This window comes from Apus apus, chromosome 18, assembly GCF_020740795.1.
Source record: "Apus apus isolate bApuApu2 chromosome 18, bApuApu2.pri.cur, whole genome shotgun sequence".
NCBI lineage: Eukaryota > Metazoa > Chordata > Aves > Apodiformes > Apodidae > Apus > Apus apus.
The window spans coordinates 1207147-1222565 of NC_067299.1; the positions used below are offsets into that span (position 1 = coordinate 1207147).

The following is a 15419-nucleotide window of genomic DNA, read 5'->3' on the forward strand; positions in this document are numbered from 1 at the left end:
CTTGGGGTTAGCACCCCTGGGGGAAGCTCAGCTCCTCACTAAGGTCACAACCCCCGCCTCCCCACACCCACCTTGATGATGTCCTCGTTGTTGGACCTGCACTCAACCATAGCTGAAACGTCCACGATGACACCACTCAGCTCAATAGCAATGACCTTCACAGGAATGGCCACCGTCCGCCCGGTCAGGATGGCCGTGTTGATGATTTCTGTGTCCTGGGGATGGGGAACAAAGGGCATCATCACATCAGAGAGCAGCCTGTCCCCCAGGGGCAGAGGGGAGGAGCGGGTGGGATGTATGGATGTCCAGGTGCTATGGGGCAGATGGGCTGGTGGGAGATCCCTCAGGGGGACCCGACTCATCCCCAACATCAAACTAGGTAAGCTAAGCAGAGGGCAGGGACAGGGCTCCAAACCTGCTCACCATGGCCAGGGGCACGATGGCCCGGATGTCCCTCTGGATGACCGTCAGCTCCGTCACCACCTTCTCCAGGTCGGGCGGGGGGTTGCGGCCCCGGTAGTCGATGTGCCACATGATGCGGCGCGTCACCGACTGGCTGGTGAAGTTCTCCATCTCAAAATCCAGCTGCATGATCTCAGAGGAGGAGTCCCCATCCCTAGGCAGTGGGACAGGAACGGGACACAGTGAGCTGGCTGCAGGTCCCTTCTCAGGGTCCCCCCACCTCCCAGAGTGACCCTGCTGTGGGTGCCACCACGACACATGCTCCCACACACAGCAGCCTCCTGCACTCCACTAGGGAATTCTCTGATAGAAACCTGCAGATCCTCATGGGAATCTTCCCAGCGGGAGAAGAAATGCTGAGGTGCAAAACACCCAAAATTGACCATTATCATCCCAAAGCTCAGGGCTGTCCCTGCAAAGCTGGCGCTGCCCAAAGCCCCCAGGTCCTTGGCAAAGCAAATCCCTCTGGCTGCTCAGCCTGGAGGGCAACATGGCTTTGATTCCTCCACACTTCCCATTCCGTTAACATTTGATGGAGTTGTTTGTCTAAGAGGTGATTGTGATCACTCCACATTCCTCCTGCATCTCCAGCCTTTCCAGGCTGATTTGAAGCAGCAGCAGAAGGCGAGGAGAGGGGGAGGGCGAGAGCAACACAAGCCCTCACTGCTGCAGGTCTGGCAGCTGCTGGGGTGGCCACGCTGAGGACACTTGTCTCCCTTTTCCCAGAGACATGGTGATGGAGATGTCACAGCTTGGGAACAATTGCTTTCCAGAACTTCAGAGTCTTTCCTGATGGTGGTTTTGACCCATGTCCATCCCCTGTTCCTGCCCCTTGCAGTCCCCATATGCTCGCAGGCCAGTCCCACGTCTCCTCCAGGCTGAGCAGCCTCTGGGTTTGCAGCTTAGCTTTGTGTGTCCTCACTCCTTCAGATCCCTGTCATTGCTATCCTTGGACTCTCCTCAACCAACCTGAGCATTTCCTGAAGCCCCAGGAACAGGCATTGTCCCTGTGTGGAGCAGGGCACACCTGGCTCTGCACATCCCGGGTGCTGTCTTGGTTCATGTTCCCATCCAACACTCATCCATCACCTTCAGGGTCCAGATGGGACCATGCCTGGGGACTGCTCCCCTTTCATCCCAGAGGAGCCACCAGAACAGTCAGCAAAGACCTACTGCCTCTCATAGTATGAAAACTTCTTAAAAAAATAAAATACTTCCACCCCAAACTGGAGGATCCTCCAGGGCTTCACAATTTATCCCCAAAATCCACCCCACATCCCACCAGCATCTGACCCAGCTCAGAGCTTGGGATGCAGCTGCAAAATGGTACACCCAGAACTTCAGAGCGTATGGCCTGAGGGTCTACCCCACAATTGCTCATCCCCCTTTGACACCTCCAAGTCACACAGTCCAGGATGTGCACTGTCATGCCTCAGTTTCCCCTGCCAGCACCCATCTGGCACTACAGCCAACCAGGCACCCAGGGGGGAGTTGAAGGGAGAACCACTTCAGGGCAGATCCCAGCAATTTTCCCAACCCCCCTGGTGCTAAGGGGAGCAGAGGGGGTGGGGTCTCCTACCTGGGCCCCATGCCATCCACCCTGGTCACATCCACAGTGGCAGTGGAGTGTTTGCCACCAGTCAGCAGCTCCGAGCTCACCAGCCACTGCCCACTCCTCGACTTGGTGCTGAGCAAGTTGACACCCTTCTTGGCCTTCACCCTGCAGAGAGCCATGGTCAGGGTCACCCCGTCCAGCACCTGGCAGATCCCAAAAAATGCAACACACCCTCCTCATCCTCTCCCTCCTGCCCACAGTTGCCTTCACACAGCCCAACCAAAACAACCACCCCCTGGAAAAGCAGCAGCAGCAGCTCCCGGGTGCGGGGCCGCCCTGGGGACCTCACCTGAGCGTGAAGTGCTCCACGGTGGAGTTGGACATCAGGTAGAGCAGGATGCTCAGCACCTCGCCCGGCTTGAGGGGCTTGTCGGGCAGGCGGATGAAGACGTTGCCGTCCAGCCGGTGCTCCTGCAGGGGCTGCCCCGGGGGGGGCTGCAGGAGGCTGACGCTGCCGATGCGCAGCAGCGGGTGCTGCGTGGGACCCTCGCTCCTGGCCCCCCCGGCCCCGCGGCGAGGGGCCGTGTCCCCAAGGCACTGGCCGGCCCCGTCGGGGGCGTGCAGGGTGTAGTACAGCTCGGCTTGCTGGCTCTCCGCCGCCACCTCCAGGCTCTCGGGGCTTTTCCGCCTGCCCGGGGGGGTGGCCGGGGGCCCGAACCAGGCGTGGGGCAGCTCTGCCTGCACCAGGCAGGTGGCCAAGCTGCCCCGCAGGCGACACGAGCTCTTGATCTCCCGGGCGTCGCGGAAGGCGTGGAGCCGCACGCAGGGCAGCCGGTCGGTCACGTCGAAGTCATCCCAGTCCCGGCCGGCTACGTAGAAGAGCACTTGGACCACGGGCTGGCTGGCCACCAGCCGCGGCTGGATGATGAAGGCGCGCACCTTCCAGTTGACGGTGAGGCGGTCGGGGACCTCCAGGGTGCTGGAGGGCTGCAGCTGCTCCTTGGGCAGCACCAGCCCCGTGCTGAAGGGCCCCAGGCTGACGTTGAGGACGGGCAGCTCCTTGGTCTGGAAGACGACGAAGGGCTCGGAGCGGTGCAGGGGGGCGCTGCCGTTGCCCGCCGGGCTGGATCCCAGCTCCTTGAGGAAGAAGGCCAAGCGGGTGTTGGACAGGCGGTAGCTCACGGGCAGCATCACGGCACCGGAGGGTTCGGCGGGCTCAGGGCTGGGGGCTGGCCCCTTGACCTGGGCTGCAAAGGGGATGGAGACGGGGGTTAGTGTGGGGCATCCCCTGCAGAGCAGCCCCTGAGCCCCAGAGCACACCCAGGCAGGAGAGGTCCAGCCCGTGGCAAGGAGGAGCTGCTGCTTCAGCCCCCGGATCCCTTAGCGAGAGCCTGGCTGATTTCTCTCCTGAAAACCAACAACACAAAAGACCTCCCCAGGACCTCAGGCATCGCTGTGCATCCCAGAGGGTGGCCCCAGCCTCACCAGACCCACCCTCAGCATGGGGTGGGGTGTCCAGTCAAGAGGGATGCTCAGGGGCTGCCCGAGGCTGTGCCAGGCTGTGTTGAAGCCACATCCAAGCCCAGTATCACCCCTGGGGAGCCCAAAGCCCTGGTCACCCAGCCCAGCACCCATGCCAAGGCACCAGCTGGAACAGTGTGGCCCTGCTTGTAGAACAGGGCATAGCTGGTTACATCCCAGCTTCCAAATGTACCTTAGAGATTATTAATAATAATAAAACAAATACCCCCAGAGCCTCATTACCAAAAAATTCAGCAGGTCCAGGCTGATTTTTGGCTGGCAGATCCCACCAAGTATCTATGATCACAGCTTTTCTGCTGCTTTTAGCTCCCAGATCACCCAGGGAAGGTGAACTGGATCCTTTGCCCCAGACCTGCTCCATCCCCACAAGCTGCCTGTAAGGGTGGTGTCACAGCTGCTGTCACCAGTCACCCACCCAGGGGTGCCACCCAAAAGCCAGACCCAGCCCAGCCCAAATTGTTCCAGACGTGGACATGAGCTGGTGGAAAAGTGATGAAGATTATGTTGGTGCCACCTTATGCAATCTCCAGCAGTGCCCAGGTCTGATGGCCCTTAGGAATCACAGAATTATCAGATTGTTCTGGTTAGAAAAGACCTTTCAGATCATCGAGTTCAACCATTCCCCCAGCCCTGCCAAGGCCACCACTGCCCCATGTCCCTCAGCACCACATCTACACAGCTTTTAAATCCCTCCAGGGATGGTGATGCCACCACCACTCTGGGCAGCCTGGGCCAGGGTCTGACAACCCTTTTGAGGAAGAGATTTTTCCAAATATCAGATGTAAACCTCCCCTGACACAACTTGAGGCTGCTTCCTCTTGTTCTATCACTCCTTGCTGGGGAGAAGAGACCCTGGCTCCAAGCTCCTTCCAGGGAGTTGTAGAGAGCAAAGTGGTCTCCCCCCAGCCTCCATTTCTCCAGGCTGAGCACCCCCAGTTCCCTCAGCTGCTCCTCGTAAGACTTGTTCCCTTCTGTCCTTCATTTTGACCATTTTGCCTTAAAAAAAGAATGAGCACAGTACAGGCAGAGCAGGCAGCCCCTGCCAGCCACACGCTCCTGGGGGGCAGAGCTGCCTGAGCCCCTCAGAGGGACCTGGTGACCCCGGAGCTGCCCGAGCCCCTCAGAGGGACCCGGTTACCCCGCTGCCACCGCGGGCAAGTGGAGAGGAAACGCACCGAGCCCTTCCCGCAGCAGCAGGCGCTGGGGAGGGCGGGGGGCGCGGGGCAGGGCCGAGGGGACACGCTGCGCCGGCAGCTGCGGGAGCCGGGAAGACATCTCAAGGTCTTTGCATCCGCCAGCAGCTGCCAGCAATTCCCAGGAGACCCCGGTCCCCCCCTCTCCCCTCGGCTCTCCGCCAGCCCCACGTTCCTGGCGCTGATTGCAACCGCTCCCAAGCGGCTCCCGAGCAGGAGAGCCCAAATTATCCCTGTCAAACGGCGGGGAAAGGTGAGGATGTGACGGCTCAGCTGCCGGGAATGGCTCGGCTGCCTCCCCCGCTGGGGGCTCGGGAGCGTTCCGGGACCCCGGGCGTTTTCCAGCCGGGACCGTGGCCTTGGCCAGGTCCCCTCGAGGCTGAAGGGAACGAGAGACCCTGCAGCCCACCCGGGGAACTCTCTGCTGCGGAGCGTGGGGGAGTTAAGCAGCTTAGAGGGCTCCTAAAAGGATTAGCACTGGATACGGGGACGAGCAGCCCCTGCAGATACCCGCTGCCTGGGATGAAACTTGTCCGAGAGCCAGGCAGAGGGTTCCCGGGAGCCGGGCTGTGCCGGGGACACGCTGCCAGCCCCACCAGCGAGGCCACCGTGCCAGCAGCGGGGTGGGCACGGCTCTGGCTCCTGCCACACTAACCCTGCTGGCCATCGGCTGCTGAGCCCATCCCGCTCTGTTTTCCCACCTCTCGGAGAGCCAGAGGGTGCTGAGCCCCAGAGAGCACCCATGGGTGCCACTCTGCTCAGAAATATCCACCAGCAGAGTCCTCCCTGCATCCCAGCTGCTCCTGCCGTCCCCAGCAAGTAGGAAGGGGGATTTCTCACCGAAGTGTGAGATTATTTGCAGAAAAGACTCACGACTCAGACAAGGCACCAGGGGCCAAGCTCTGCTGTGGTGGGGACACCCGGCACTGAGCCCATGCACAGACCTGCACCCCGACCGTGGCAGAAGAGGGAAGGGAGCAGGGACGAGCTGGGATGGAGATTAATTAATGCAACAGTCATGATTAGTTTGGTGCAGGCAGCCTGGCAGCACCCAGAGAGTGATTCCCTTCCACAGACGACACGCATTCAGGTGATACCATCATCTGTCACCAGGAGGGGGACAGGACCAGCACCTCAGTTCCTTGGCCATGAGCTAATTCTGCCAGGAGAGGGTCTAGCCCAGCTCTATCCAGCCCAAGGTGGGTGCCAGGAGGGTGGATCACAGCCCTGGCAGAGCCTCTGCACCACGGAGGGACAGGGGGTGGGGAGAGAAAGAGGGAGGAAGCAGATGCATGGATATATGGATGCAAGGAACGTAACAAGGAAGAAAGGGTGGATAAGGAGAGATGAACCAGCAGAGAGAATAGAGTGCATGGATAGATGGATGGAAGGAGAGAGATGAGAAATGGCTGGGCAGCAAGAGAATAGCTCTAGGGAGAGGGAGAAGAGGAGGTGGATGGAAGGAAGGATGGACAGACGAGCAACACAGCTCAGGAGACTCCAGTCCCCACAGCACTGTCCCCAGCCCATGGTTTCTAGCAGCCCCCAGAAGGGAGGGCAGCTCTCATGCCCCCACCCCTGGCTGGCTGTGGGGGGACAGAAGAGTTAAGCCCCAGCTCCTGGCTCCGCTCTGCGGTGGATTTGCAGCGCCTGACCTGCATTGCTGGGTTTATTAGGCCAGCACAGAGGGGACCATATGGTCCTTCTCCCCTCACAGCTCGGTATCACAACCAGAAGAGCAGATCTGGGTGCCTGGCCGGGCTCTGACCAGCCCGGGGCTACCTGGAGCCCCCGGGGCTGAGGAGCCACCCCAGCCCCACAGCAGGATGGGACGGGACTCCTGTGTGTCCCCTCTTTCCCAGCCTACAGGAGCTGGGGTGACCAGCAACCCACAGCAGGAAGAGGGAGATGGAAACACAGCTGCCAGCCTCCTCTTCTTCGAGCACCCACATCTGCCCAGCCAGATGTGCCCTGCACCAGCTGCAACCTCATGGCCAGATGTGCTGAGCCATTCCCCCAACCAGGAGGGCACACCGGGACAGTGGCAGCACCCTCTCACCCACCATCCCAAAGCTGAAGAGCCTCCTCCTCCTCCTCTTCCCCTCATCCAGCACCAAGAACCAGTGCTGAGCTCCAGCTTAGCCCCAGCCCCAGCTGTCTGCCATAGGGATCACTTTAGCCACGCTCCAGGGGGAATCTTTATCCCAGCTTATCCTGTGGGATGCAGTGGGGGGCTCCCAGCACACATATATCCCCACTTAGCAGGGAAAGAGCATATAGGAAAAAAGCTCCAGAGAAGAAGAGAAGGTGGGGGAGTTTTTAACCCTCCTGGCATGACCTCAAACCACGGCAAACCCCGCAGCCCCTGGGGGGAAGCCCTGCCTGGCTGTCCCCCACTAGGACACCAGAACCCATGTCCCAACCTGCACTTCATTTCAAGCCACAATAAAGCCACCACCTGCTCTCCCAAGCATCCTGCATGATCCCCAGCTAAGGCTTCAGAGCCCCAAAATCTGATGGTCCAAGTTCTGTCCCCACAGCCACCAGTGCCAAGCACAAGAGGCAAACACAGGCAGCAACAGCCCCGAATGCCAGGGATGTCCCCCACCTGGCACTCCAAGGATGTCCCACACATGGAGCTCCCATATCCAGATGTCCCAACAGCTGGACACTCCAGCTAGAGGCAGCCCCAGCTCCCAGGGAAGGGCTGGGCTCACACACCGCCCCCCCCATCTGTGCTGGGAACAGACATCTCCCTTCCCCTCCCCACCCCACAGCACCTATCCCTGCCACATTACACTCCCACCCATGTGCAGTCAAGCACCTCCAAAGACCCTAATAACCAACAAAAAGGGGGAAGGGGGGGGCCTCCACGTCCACACAAAACTCAGTCTGCCCCAACACGAGCCCCCTCCTCCATGCTTCCAAGCAGACAGGGAACAAATCAGTCATAATAAAACACAAGCTGAAATTAGAAAATTCAGGCAGGTCCCTCGTGGAAACCTCCAAAATGTTTCCCAGCAGCCAAAGCTTTGAAATTTGTTTTCAGAGACATGAAAGACAACAAGTTCTCCCTTCCCTCCGACACGCCAAAAGCCTCCATCTCCAGCCCCAGCTAATTGCAACTCAATTAAGTGAATAATTGTTACAAATGTAGAATTACTTTTCCCCGGTGCAGAGCAGTGAGACGCTGTGGCCACAGGGAAGGGAGGGACGTGAGGACATGGGGACACCCCAGTCCCCAGCCCTGGGGGAAAGGAGGGATGTGGGGACATGGAGGCACTCCTGGACCACAACACTCAGCCCAGGAGGTTAAACTGCTCCAGACTCCCCAAAACCAGCCCAGAACAGGAACTGAGCTGGCACTGGCCAAGAAAAGTGATTCAAGCCTTCTCCAAGTAGATTGTCTAGTGGCTAATACAGGGTTGTGCTTATGCCTGGTGGGCACTGCTATAGTCTCCTTTGTTTTAGGTCTTGAGACCTCCCTCCTTCCAAAAGGTCCAGCTCAGCTTCATCAGCAGAAGCAATAAATAAGAAATGCTGGTGGGACTGAGCACCAGGCCAGCACACAACCTGCATTCCAGCACTAAGCAACAGGAACCATCCCAGTGCCACGCCAGGCTGTGGTGCTGAGCTCTGCATTTCCCCCCAGGAAATTATTAAAGGGGGGGGGGAGAGCAAGGAACCTAAAGGAATAAATAAATATGGCCTAAATGGGCTGTGCCGTGCAGAGGAGCAGCCTGCCATAAATTCCCTGAGCAGGCAAGGCTTTTATACAGCAGCTACTTTAGAGCAATTTCCACAAATCACAGCAAGGGACAAGCCAGGGGACAGGAGGAGAGGCCCTTCAAGGAGGAGGAAGAAAAACGAAGAAATGAATTAAAAGGAGAGGGAGAAAAAAAACCAAACCAACAACAAAACCCACAATGAGAAAACACCTGACCATGAATGACCACGGGGATGACCAGAGGCTCCAAAAGGCAGCAGAGGGAGAAGCCAGGATAAAGCCCCCAGTCCCTGAGCCTCCAGCATGTGCTGTGGTGGGTTTTGGGCTGGGTCCCCCCACCATGGTGAGGGGTGGGAGCAGCTCCCCAGCAGCAGGCAGGCACAGATGGTTTCCCCAAATACCCATTCAGGAGAGCCAGAAGCAGGGGGAGAGGCAGCAGGAGAGAGCCCTGAAGGGAAGCAGTGACAGGGGAAGCAGCTCCCAAGGGAGCAGCCCCCGGCATCAGAGTGCGGGGATAGAGGCAACGCAATGACCCCCCACCCCACAAAGCCACATGTCCTGCTCAGATCCCCCCTATTCCCTCTTGGTCCCTTCCCACCATGGCTGGGAGCAGAAACATTCTCCCTGCACCCTCCAAACCTGAACTCCAAATATGCCTCTGGGCTGTGCCCCCCTCCACTACCAACCCAGACTGTGCCAAGTGACACGTTTCAGACTGATTAGACACTGATTAATTTCCCCCCTGGTGACATGTGTCAGGCTGTGTTGCCATTCCAGAGGCACCCAAGGAGCTGCAGATAAACCCAGTCCACCCCCACAGCCCTAAAAGCAGGGACAGGCACAGTGCTGGGGACTTCACCGTCTCAGGACTTTGCCACCCAGCAAAGCTGCCACAGCATCGAGCACACAGGGCTGGAATAGATCCCCTTCCTTTTTTAGTTTAGCTGGTACCTGGCTAGGAGCACATCCGAGCTGGCAGGGGCAGGTACCGCATTTTAAATCTTACCTATTTTCAAGAGGGAAAACATATGTTTATTTATTTATTTCTAAGGGAAACCTAAAGAAGAGCCCAGCCAAACCCATTTCATGGTGGCAAAATCAGCCCCGTTAAGTTTTGCAGGGGCCAGGAGGTGACAGCACCTGCACAGAGGGGCAAAGCCACCCCTGCAGCACCTGCTCAGGCTGTTAGCAGAGCTCTGACAAGCCAAGGATGGTAAATATGTCCCAGTGACGGGAAAACGCTCGCCGGCAGGAGACGGTGGCTCCGCCAGGGGGTTGTGAATCGCCTCGATGACAGCACCCTCCTGGGAGGCAGGGGCAGGGAGCCAGGGGCTCTGCACCCCGCCGGCAGAGAGGGACCTGTGCCCAGCAGGGAGCAGCAACAGGCCTGGCAACAGCTTAAATAAAAAGGAGGGATCAGCCCCCAGGAGAGCCACATCCCCAGGAGGAGCCTCTGCATCCCAAACCTGGGAAGTTTGGGGGAGAGGTGGCAGCCCATAAACCCCTCAGCCCCTCATCCCAGCACATCCCAGCCCAGGAGCTGCCACCTCCCTCCCTCCCCGGGGGGCTGCTCGTTAGTGGAGCCGTGTATTTAATAATAAAGGGCTCCAATTAGATTAGCCAGAGTGACCTTTTCCAGATGGATGGGATGCTCGTGCGGCGGCGACGGGCACCGCGCGGGAGGGAACACACCACGCACCCATCACAGGCTGTTTCACTCACGGAATTGCAGGAGGTGAAAAAAACCCAACAAAACAGGTTCTGCCACACAAGCAGCCCTTCCCTCACCCATCATCTCCGGGGATGAGGCACATTCTGCTGCTCACCTCCCTGTGAGAGGACTAGGGAGAAATGGGGTGGGCCCTGGGATCAAGCAAAGACACCCCGGAGATGAAAGCCTTTCAGCTTTGGGGTGCCCTTGCGTGACCCCTTTTCTGTGGCACTGAAAGTAAAACCAGTGCCAGGTTTACCTCAGCTCAGAGGCCGGGTTCTGTGCTCTCATCTTAACACCGGGAGGATCCTATTGCCCCATCTCTGCTGCTCGCTGGAGCTCAGGGCGCTCGGCTGCTCCACGGGGCTGTGGAACGAGCAAACACGGGGCGTGCGGCCCCGGTTCGGGTGTTAAACTCGCAAACGCCGAGTGGACGTTCCGGGTCCGGCAGCAGATCTCCACCTGCTGGTCTGAAAAACCTGGAGCCGGCAGATGCGCTGAGACGAAACGAGGTTGGTGGGTGGTCGGTACCTGCCCCTTGCCGGGGCTGGGCTGCGCTGGTTGGAGCCCCCTACCATCAGGGATGGAGCCACAATGGACCACAGCATCGTCCTTCACCCCCAGCCCCACGCCTGGGGCTTCCCCATGGTGGGAATAACCAGTGGGAGATACGGGATGAGCGGCACGGCCCCAAGCCCGCCGGCTGCAGGACACAGGTGCGGGGCTGTAGGTGCAGTGCAGCAGCCTGAGCCTGCCTTGCCTGTTGGGACAGGTGCTGAATAACCCCAGCACCCCGGCATCACTGCGTCTGGGCGAGTGCTGGCTCAGGGAGAGGGGAAACTGAGGCACGCTGCAGGGGACCCGGCTCAGCAGAGAGAAGATGCAGGAGTCCAGGCTCAGCCCGAGTTCTTTCCCACACCGGTGGGTAAATCTCCCCCCGTGCTGCACTCCGAAAGGGCCCTTGCGACTTCACGGCACAGCAGCACCGAGCACACACCGCCGGCACCCCCACCACGGCCCGGGGGCTGTGCGGGAGCCCTGGGGCCACCCCACCACGGAGGTGCCAAAAAAACCCCTTTCTGGAAGCAGCTGATCCGGGGCCAGCAGCCAAACGGCTCTTGGAGCAAAGCGGGGCCGAGGCTGGCGCGGAGGGCGGCTGGTAAATAAGAGACAAAGGGAAAGGGAATAAAAAAAAACCTCGGGCAGGAGAGCAGGGACTGCTTCACCACGGGCTGACCTCTGCGGCCAGCCAGAGCGATTTGTAAGAAAGGCTGGGAGAATTAGGAGCTCTCAGCCTCTTTTTCCAGCTCCCTCCGAGTCCTTAATTTGTCCAGGAAAAGGCCAAAGCAGCGGAGAGCGCAGCTACGCATCCCGAAAGGAGCCGAAAGAACTCCTAGCAGAGGCAGCAGCGCGGCGAGCCCGGCCCCGCGGCCGGCACAGCCCACCCTCGCCTGCTGCCCCCCGGCATCGCCACCAGGACCCCCCACTCATGGCATCCCCCAGCCCGGGGGCTACATCCTGCTCTGGGAAAAACCAGAGGCCTGAGCCAGCGGGCTGGTGGGATCCCAGCAGCAAGAGGAGGGGCTCGGAAATGCTCCCGGGAGGGGATGGGGAGCAAGGGACCACAGCCAGCCCCTGCACTCGGGGCGATTCCCGATGGATCGCCTCCACAGGGGTATTTCCCGTCACCAGCCGGCAAAGCACCGAGCCTCAACAGCTGTATCGCACTCAGGCAAATCAAGGAGCAAGGGAGATGGTGCTTCCCCCCCAGCTGCCAGACCCCTGCCTGCAAACCTCCAAAGCCCGCCAAAGAGGAGAGCTCTGCCCAGGAAACCCTGCGCCGGCAGCACCCCAAAAACCACCCCGCATCTGCCCCCCAAAGGATGCTACATAAAGTTGCAGTGCTCACCAGCCTGGAGCACCTCTGCTCCTGTGTTGAGGTCAGAGTTTTTTAAGGGAGGAACCCCCCTGCCAGCTCCCGCAATGCTCCCAACATCCCCCTCCTCCTGCTTTCACCACTGGGGGTGAGCAGCTCCTCAAAGAGCCTCGGGGGGCTGCAGATGCCCAAGAAAGCCCTGCCTGAGCCTCCAAGTGCCATGGTCACAGGCTGCCGGTATGAAACGGAGCTGGGCACGGTCCAGAGACCCTCCAGCTCCTTGGAGGTCTCATTTGAGCTGGCAGGAGAGGTCTGGGTGGCTCCCCCCAAACTCCAAGCAGCCCCCTGCTTTCTGCTTGGCCAAGCTGGCCGCTGTAGAATGGGGCTCTGCCTCAGCTATCCGGGGGCTTGTTTTGACACAAACCATCTGAAAAAAACATCCACAGAAACCAGCCCCGTGCCCCCCAGGGTGTGGGACCCCACTTCAGCCTCACTCTCCAAATGAAGCCCCCCAGCAGCAGGTGCCAGCGTCCCCTGGGCTGTCACTGGGGCGGGCCAGGATGTCACCGCAGCTCGGCCATGGCTCGGCAATGATTTAGATGCAACTCAGGGCAAGGGAGCTCAACAGCAGCTCCCCCCACCCACCCCCGCCCAGGCCGCAGGCAGGGGCAGTACCACCAGCCCCAAAACCCTTCCCCGAGAGGGCGTCAGAAAGAAAGAGAAGGATGGCAGGGGCTGCACCCACCCCCCCCCAGTGATGCCACCTCGGCAGCTCTTGCCCTGTAACTGAGCACAGGGTGGGAAAGTGCCTGGGTGGGGGTCTGGGGGATCAGCGAGGGGATAATAGCAAATAGAGGCCCTGATCTTCCTGCTAAAGCAGCTCTGCGTTAAGGAGACAAGGGGCGGGGGGACCGGAGCCCCCTCACCCCCTGTTCCCTCCTCCCACCCCCCCACCCCCACCCCCGACTCCTGCCCCGGGAAGCAGCCTGCTGCAAACACAAGCTGTCATTTCATTAAGCCAGGAATAAACCCTAATCTTCACCAATTTCGCTGGGGGGGGGGCACAAAAGACCAGAGGAGGTGATGGCTGCGGGAGAGGGGGGTCCCAGCAGGGCACAGTGGGGGTGGGGCTGCCTCTGGGGCGGGGAGGGGGGCAGATGGGGGTGTAGGGGGGACATGGGTGCAACCTCCCCATGATGCAGATGCACATATAATATAAACATTTCCAAACACCCCACCCCCCCCTCCCGCGCCCGGTGCCGGCAGCACTTACCGGGGAGCAGCAGGGAGCAGAGGCAGCAGAGCAGCGCGGCCGGGCCGGGGGGCATCTTCTCCGGAGAGGCCATTGCAAGGTGGGGGGCAGCCAGAAAGCCGGGGAGGGGGGCGGGAAACACAGGCGGGCCCCGAGCCACTCCCGTGGCCAAAAAAAAAAATATTAAAAATAAATAAATAAAAGGAATCCAAACCGAGCACCAAAAAACCGCAGAAATCCCCTAAATCCAACCACGTGCGAGACGGGAGCAGCAGCCAACGGTGGAATTTGGGGGGGAGGCGGGGGGGGACCGGCTTAGGTTAGAGGGGTTCGGCTCTGCCCCCTCCCCAGCTCAGTGAGCAGAGCACCCCATCTCCGGCCCCCCCACCCCTCCCCGCACCCCAAACCTGCCGCAACCCCCCCCCGCTCAGCGCCTGGAGGGCGACAGGGGGAGAGCCCTGCCGGCGGGGGCGGGTCCCCCTCCTCTTCCTCCTCCTTCTCTTCCTCCTGTGGAGCCGCGGGCGGGGGGGTTAAGAAGAGTAAGTGTGACCCCGCCCGGAAAGGAAAAAAAAAAAAAAAGAAAAAAAAAAAAAAAAGAAAAAGCAACAACCCAGGCAAGCCGCGCTGCTGAAGGGTGATGCTGCAGGGCCAGCAGGTCGCCAGCCCCCCCGTGCCCAGGAATAAAAATAAGATCTCCAAGTGCGGTTCTTAAAAATAAATTTAAAAAAAAATATTATAAATAAGAATTAGAAGGCTCCACCAGGAAAAAAACCACAGCAGTAACAAACAACCACAACCCGAAGCAGGCGGGTGAATAATTAATCCGAGGCAGCTGCAGTTAATCAGTGGCAGGATGGGCGGCGGGGTCGCCGCATCTGAAGGCAAAGTTTGAGGGGAGGGGGGCTGGGGCTCACCCGCTGCCCCCCTGCGGGGGCTACAGGCGGCAGGACCCGGCCATAAGCACGCAAAGGAGGGGGGTCCCCTCCTCATCTGCCATACCCCTCCTCCTCCGATTAAAGAAGGGAGGCGAACCCCTCCTGCTGGCAAAGAAAATTAAAGAGGAGATGCTGGAGCCTTAAGGAAAGCGGGAAGTTTTTTTGGGGGGTCCTGCCCCCTGTCCCCCTCCGGGCCCCCCCTCTGTGCCGTGCCCGCCCCGGGGGGCCCCGCCGCTGGCCGCTCCCGTGGCCGCTCGCCGGCCGCATCGGGCTCCGGTGGGTGCCAGCGCGGGGAGGGGGGGCAGCGAGGGGAGTTGCCTTCTTCTTCCTCCTCCTCCTCCTCCGCCTCTTCGGGGAGGAGGTGGGGGTCGAGCCGAGCCCCGCTCCCTGCCCGTGCGGCGCGATGCGCGGCACAACCTCCCCCCCCTCCCGCTTCTCGACACCCCCCCAGCCGATCCCCCCACCCCAGCCCGGGGGGGCTGCACGGCCGCCCTGCCCTCCCCGCTGCCGCGCGAGGGGGTGAGAATAAAGAATGGGGTTTGGGGACCCCCCCCAGGGCAGGATGGGGGGGAGAGGTGCATGGAGGGGCACATGCCTCATCACCCCGGAATGTAAGGGGGCAGCCGGGTTTGGTCTCTTCTCTACACTCGGGGGGGAAGGGGTGGTGGGAAACCTCTGTCCCCCCTGGGGATGGGGGAACAGACACCCCCTCACCCCAGTCTCCCGGGGGCTCCCTGGTCTCCTCCCCACCACCAGGGACCCCCCGGCAGGGCCCAGGGGTGCTCACAGCATGGCTGGGAGGGGATTCCCTGTGTCCCAGCTTGTTGCTGCCAGTGCAGAGCCAAGGCAGAGTCAGGTTTTTGGGGAGCACAGCTGCCTTCACCCCCTGGGACCACCAGACTCCCCTCCATGCATGGCACCTGGCGGGGGTGCTGGTGTGTCCCCTCACACAGCTCACAGGGTGCAGCCCCCCAGCCCTAGGGTGGGGTTTTCTGCCTCCACCAGCCCCGTGAGCACCCCAAGTGCCTTCACCCCCCCTCCCTACTGCTGTGTTTCCCCATCTCCCTTCACCAGGAAGCACTGGCTCCTCCTGGCAGCCTCATTTACAGTGGAAGTGCATAAGACATCTCCATTAACGCCAAAATAATTCATGGCAATTAATGGCA

General features: G+C 60.2%; 1 protein-coding gene across 1 annotated transcript in view; it reads right to left on the bottom strand.

The window, feature by feature from the left end:
* Positions 1–13456, bottom strand: part of TMEM132E (transmembrane protein 132E) — a 20012-nt gene extending 6556 nt beyond the window's left edge. The window contains exons 1-5 of the mRNA XM_051635450.1: positions 13340–13456; positions 2367–3264; positions 2042–2182; positions 424–616; positions 72–215 (exon numbers count right to left, since the gene is read on the bottom strand). Of these exons, the coding sequence (XP_051491410.1) occupies positions 72–215; positions 424–616; positions 2042–2182; positions 2367–3264; positions 13340–13412 (1449 nt within the window). The 5' untranslated portion in view covers positions 13413–13456. The remainder of the gene's footprint in view (positions 1–71; positions 216–423; positions 617–2041; positions 2183–2366; positions 3265–13339) is intronic.
* Positions 13457–15419: the final 1963 nt, after the last annotated feature.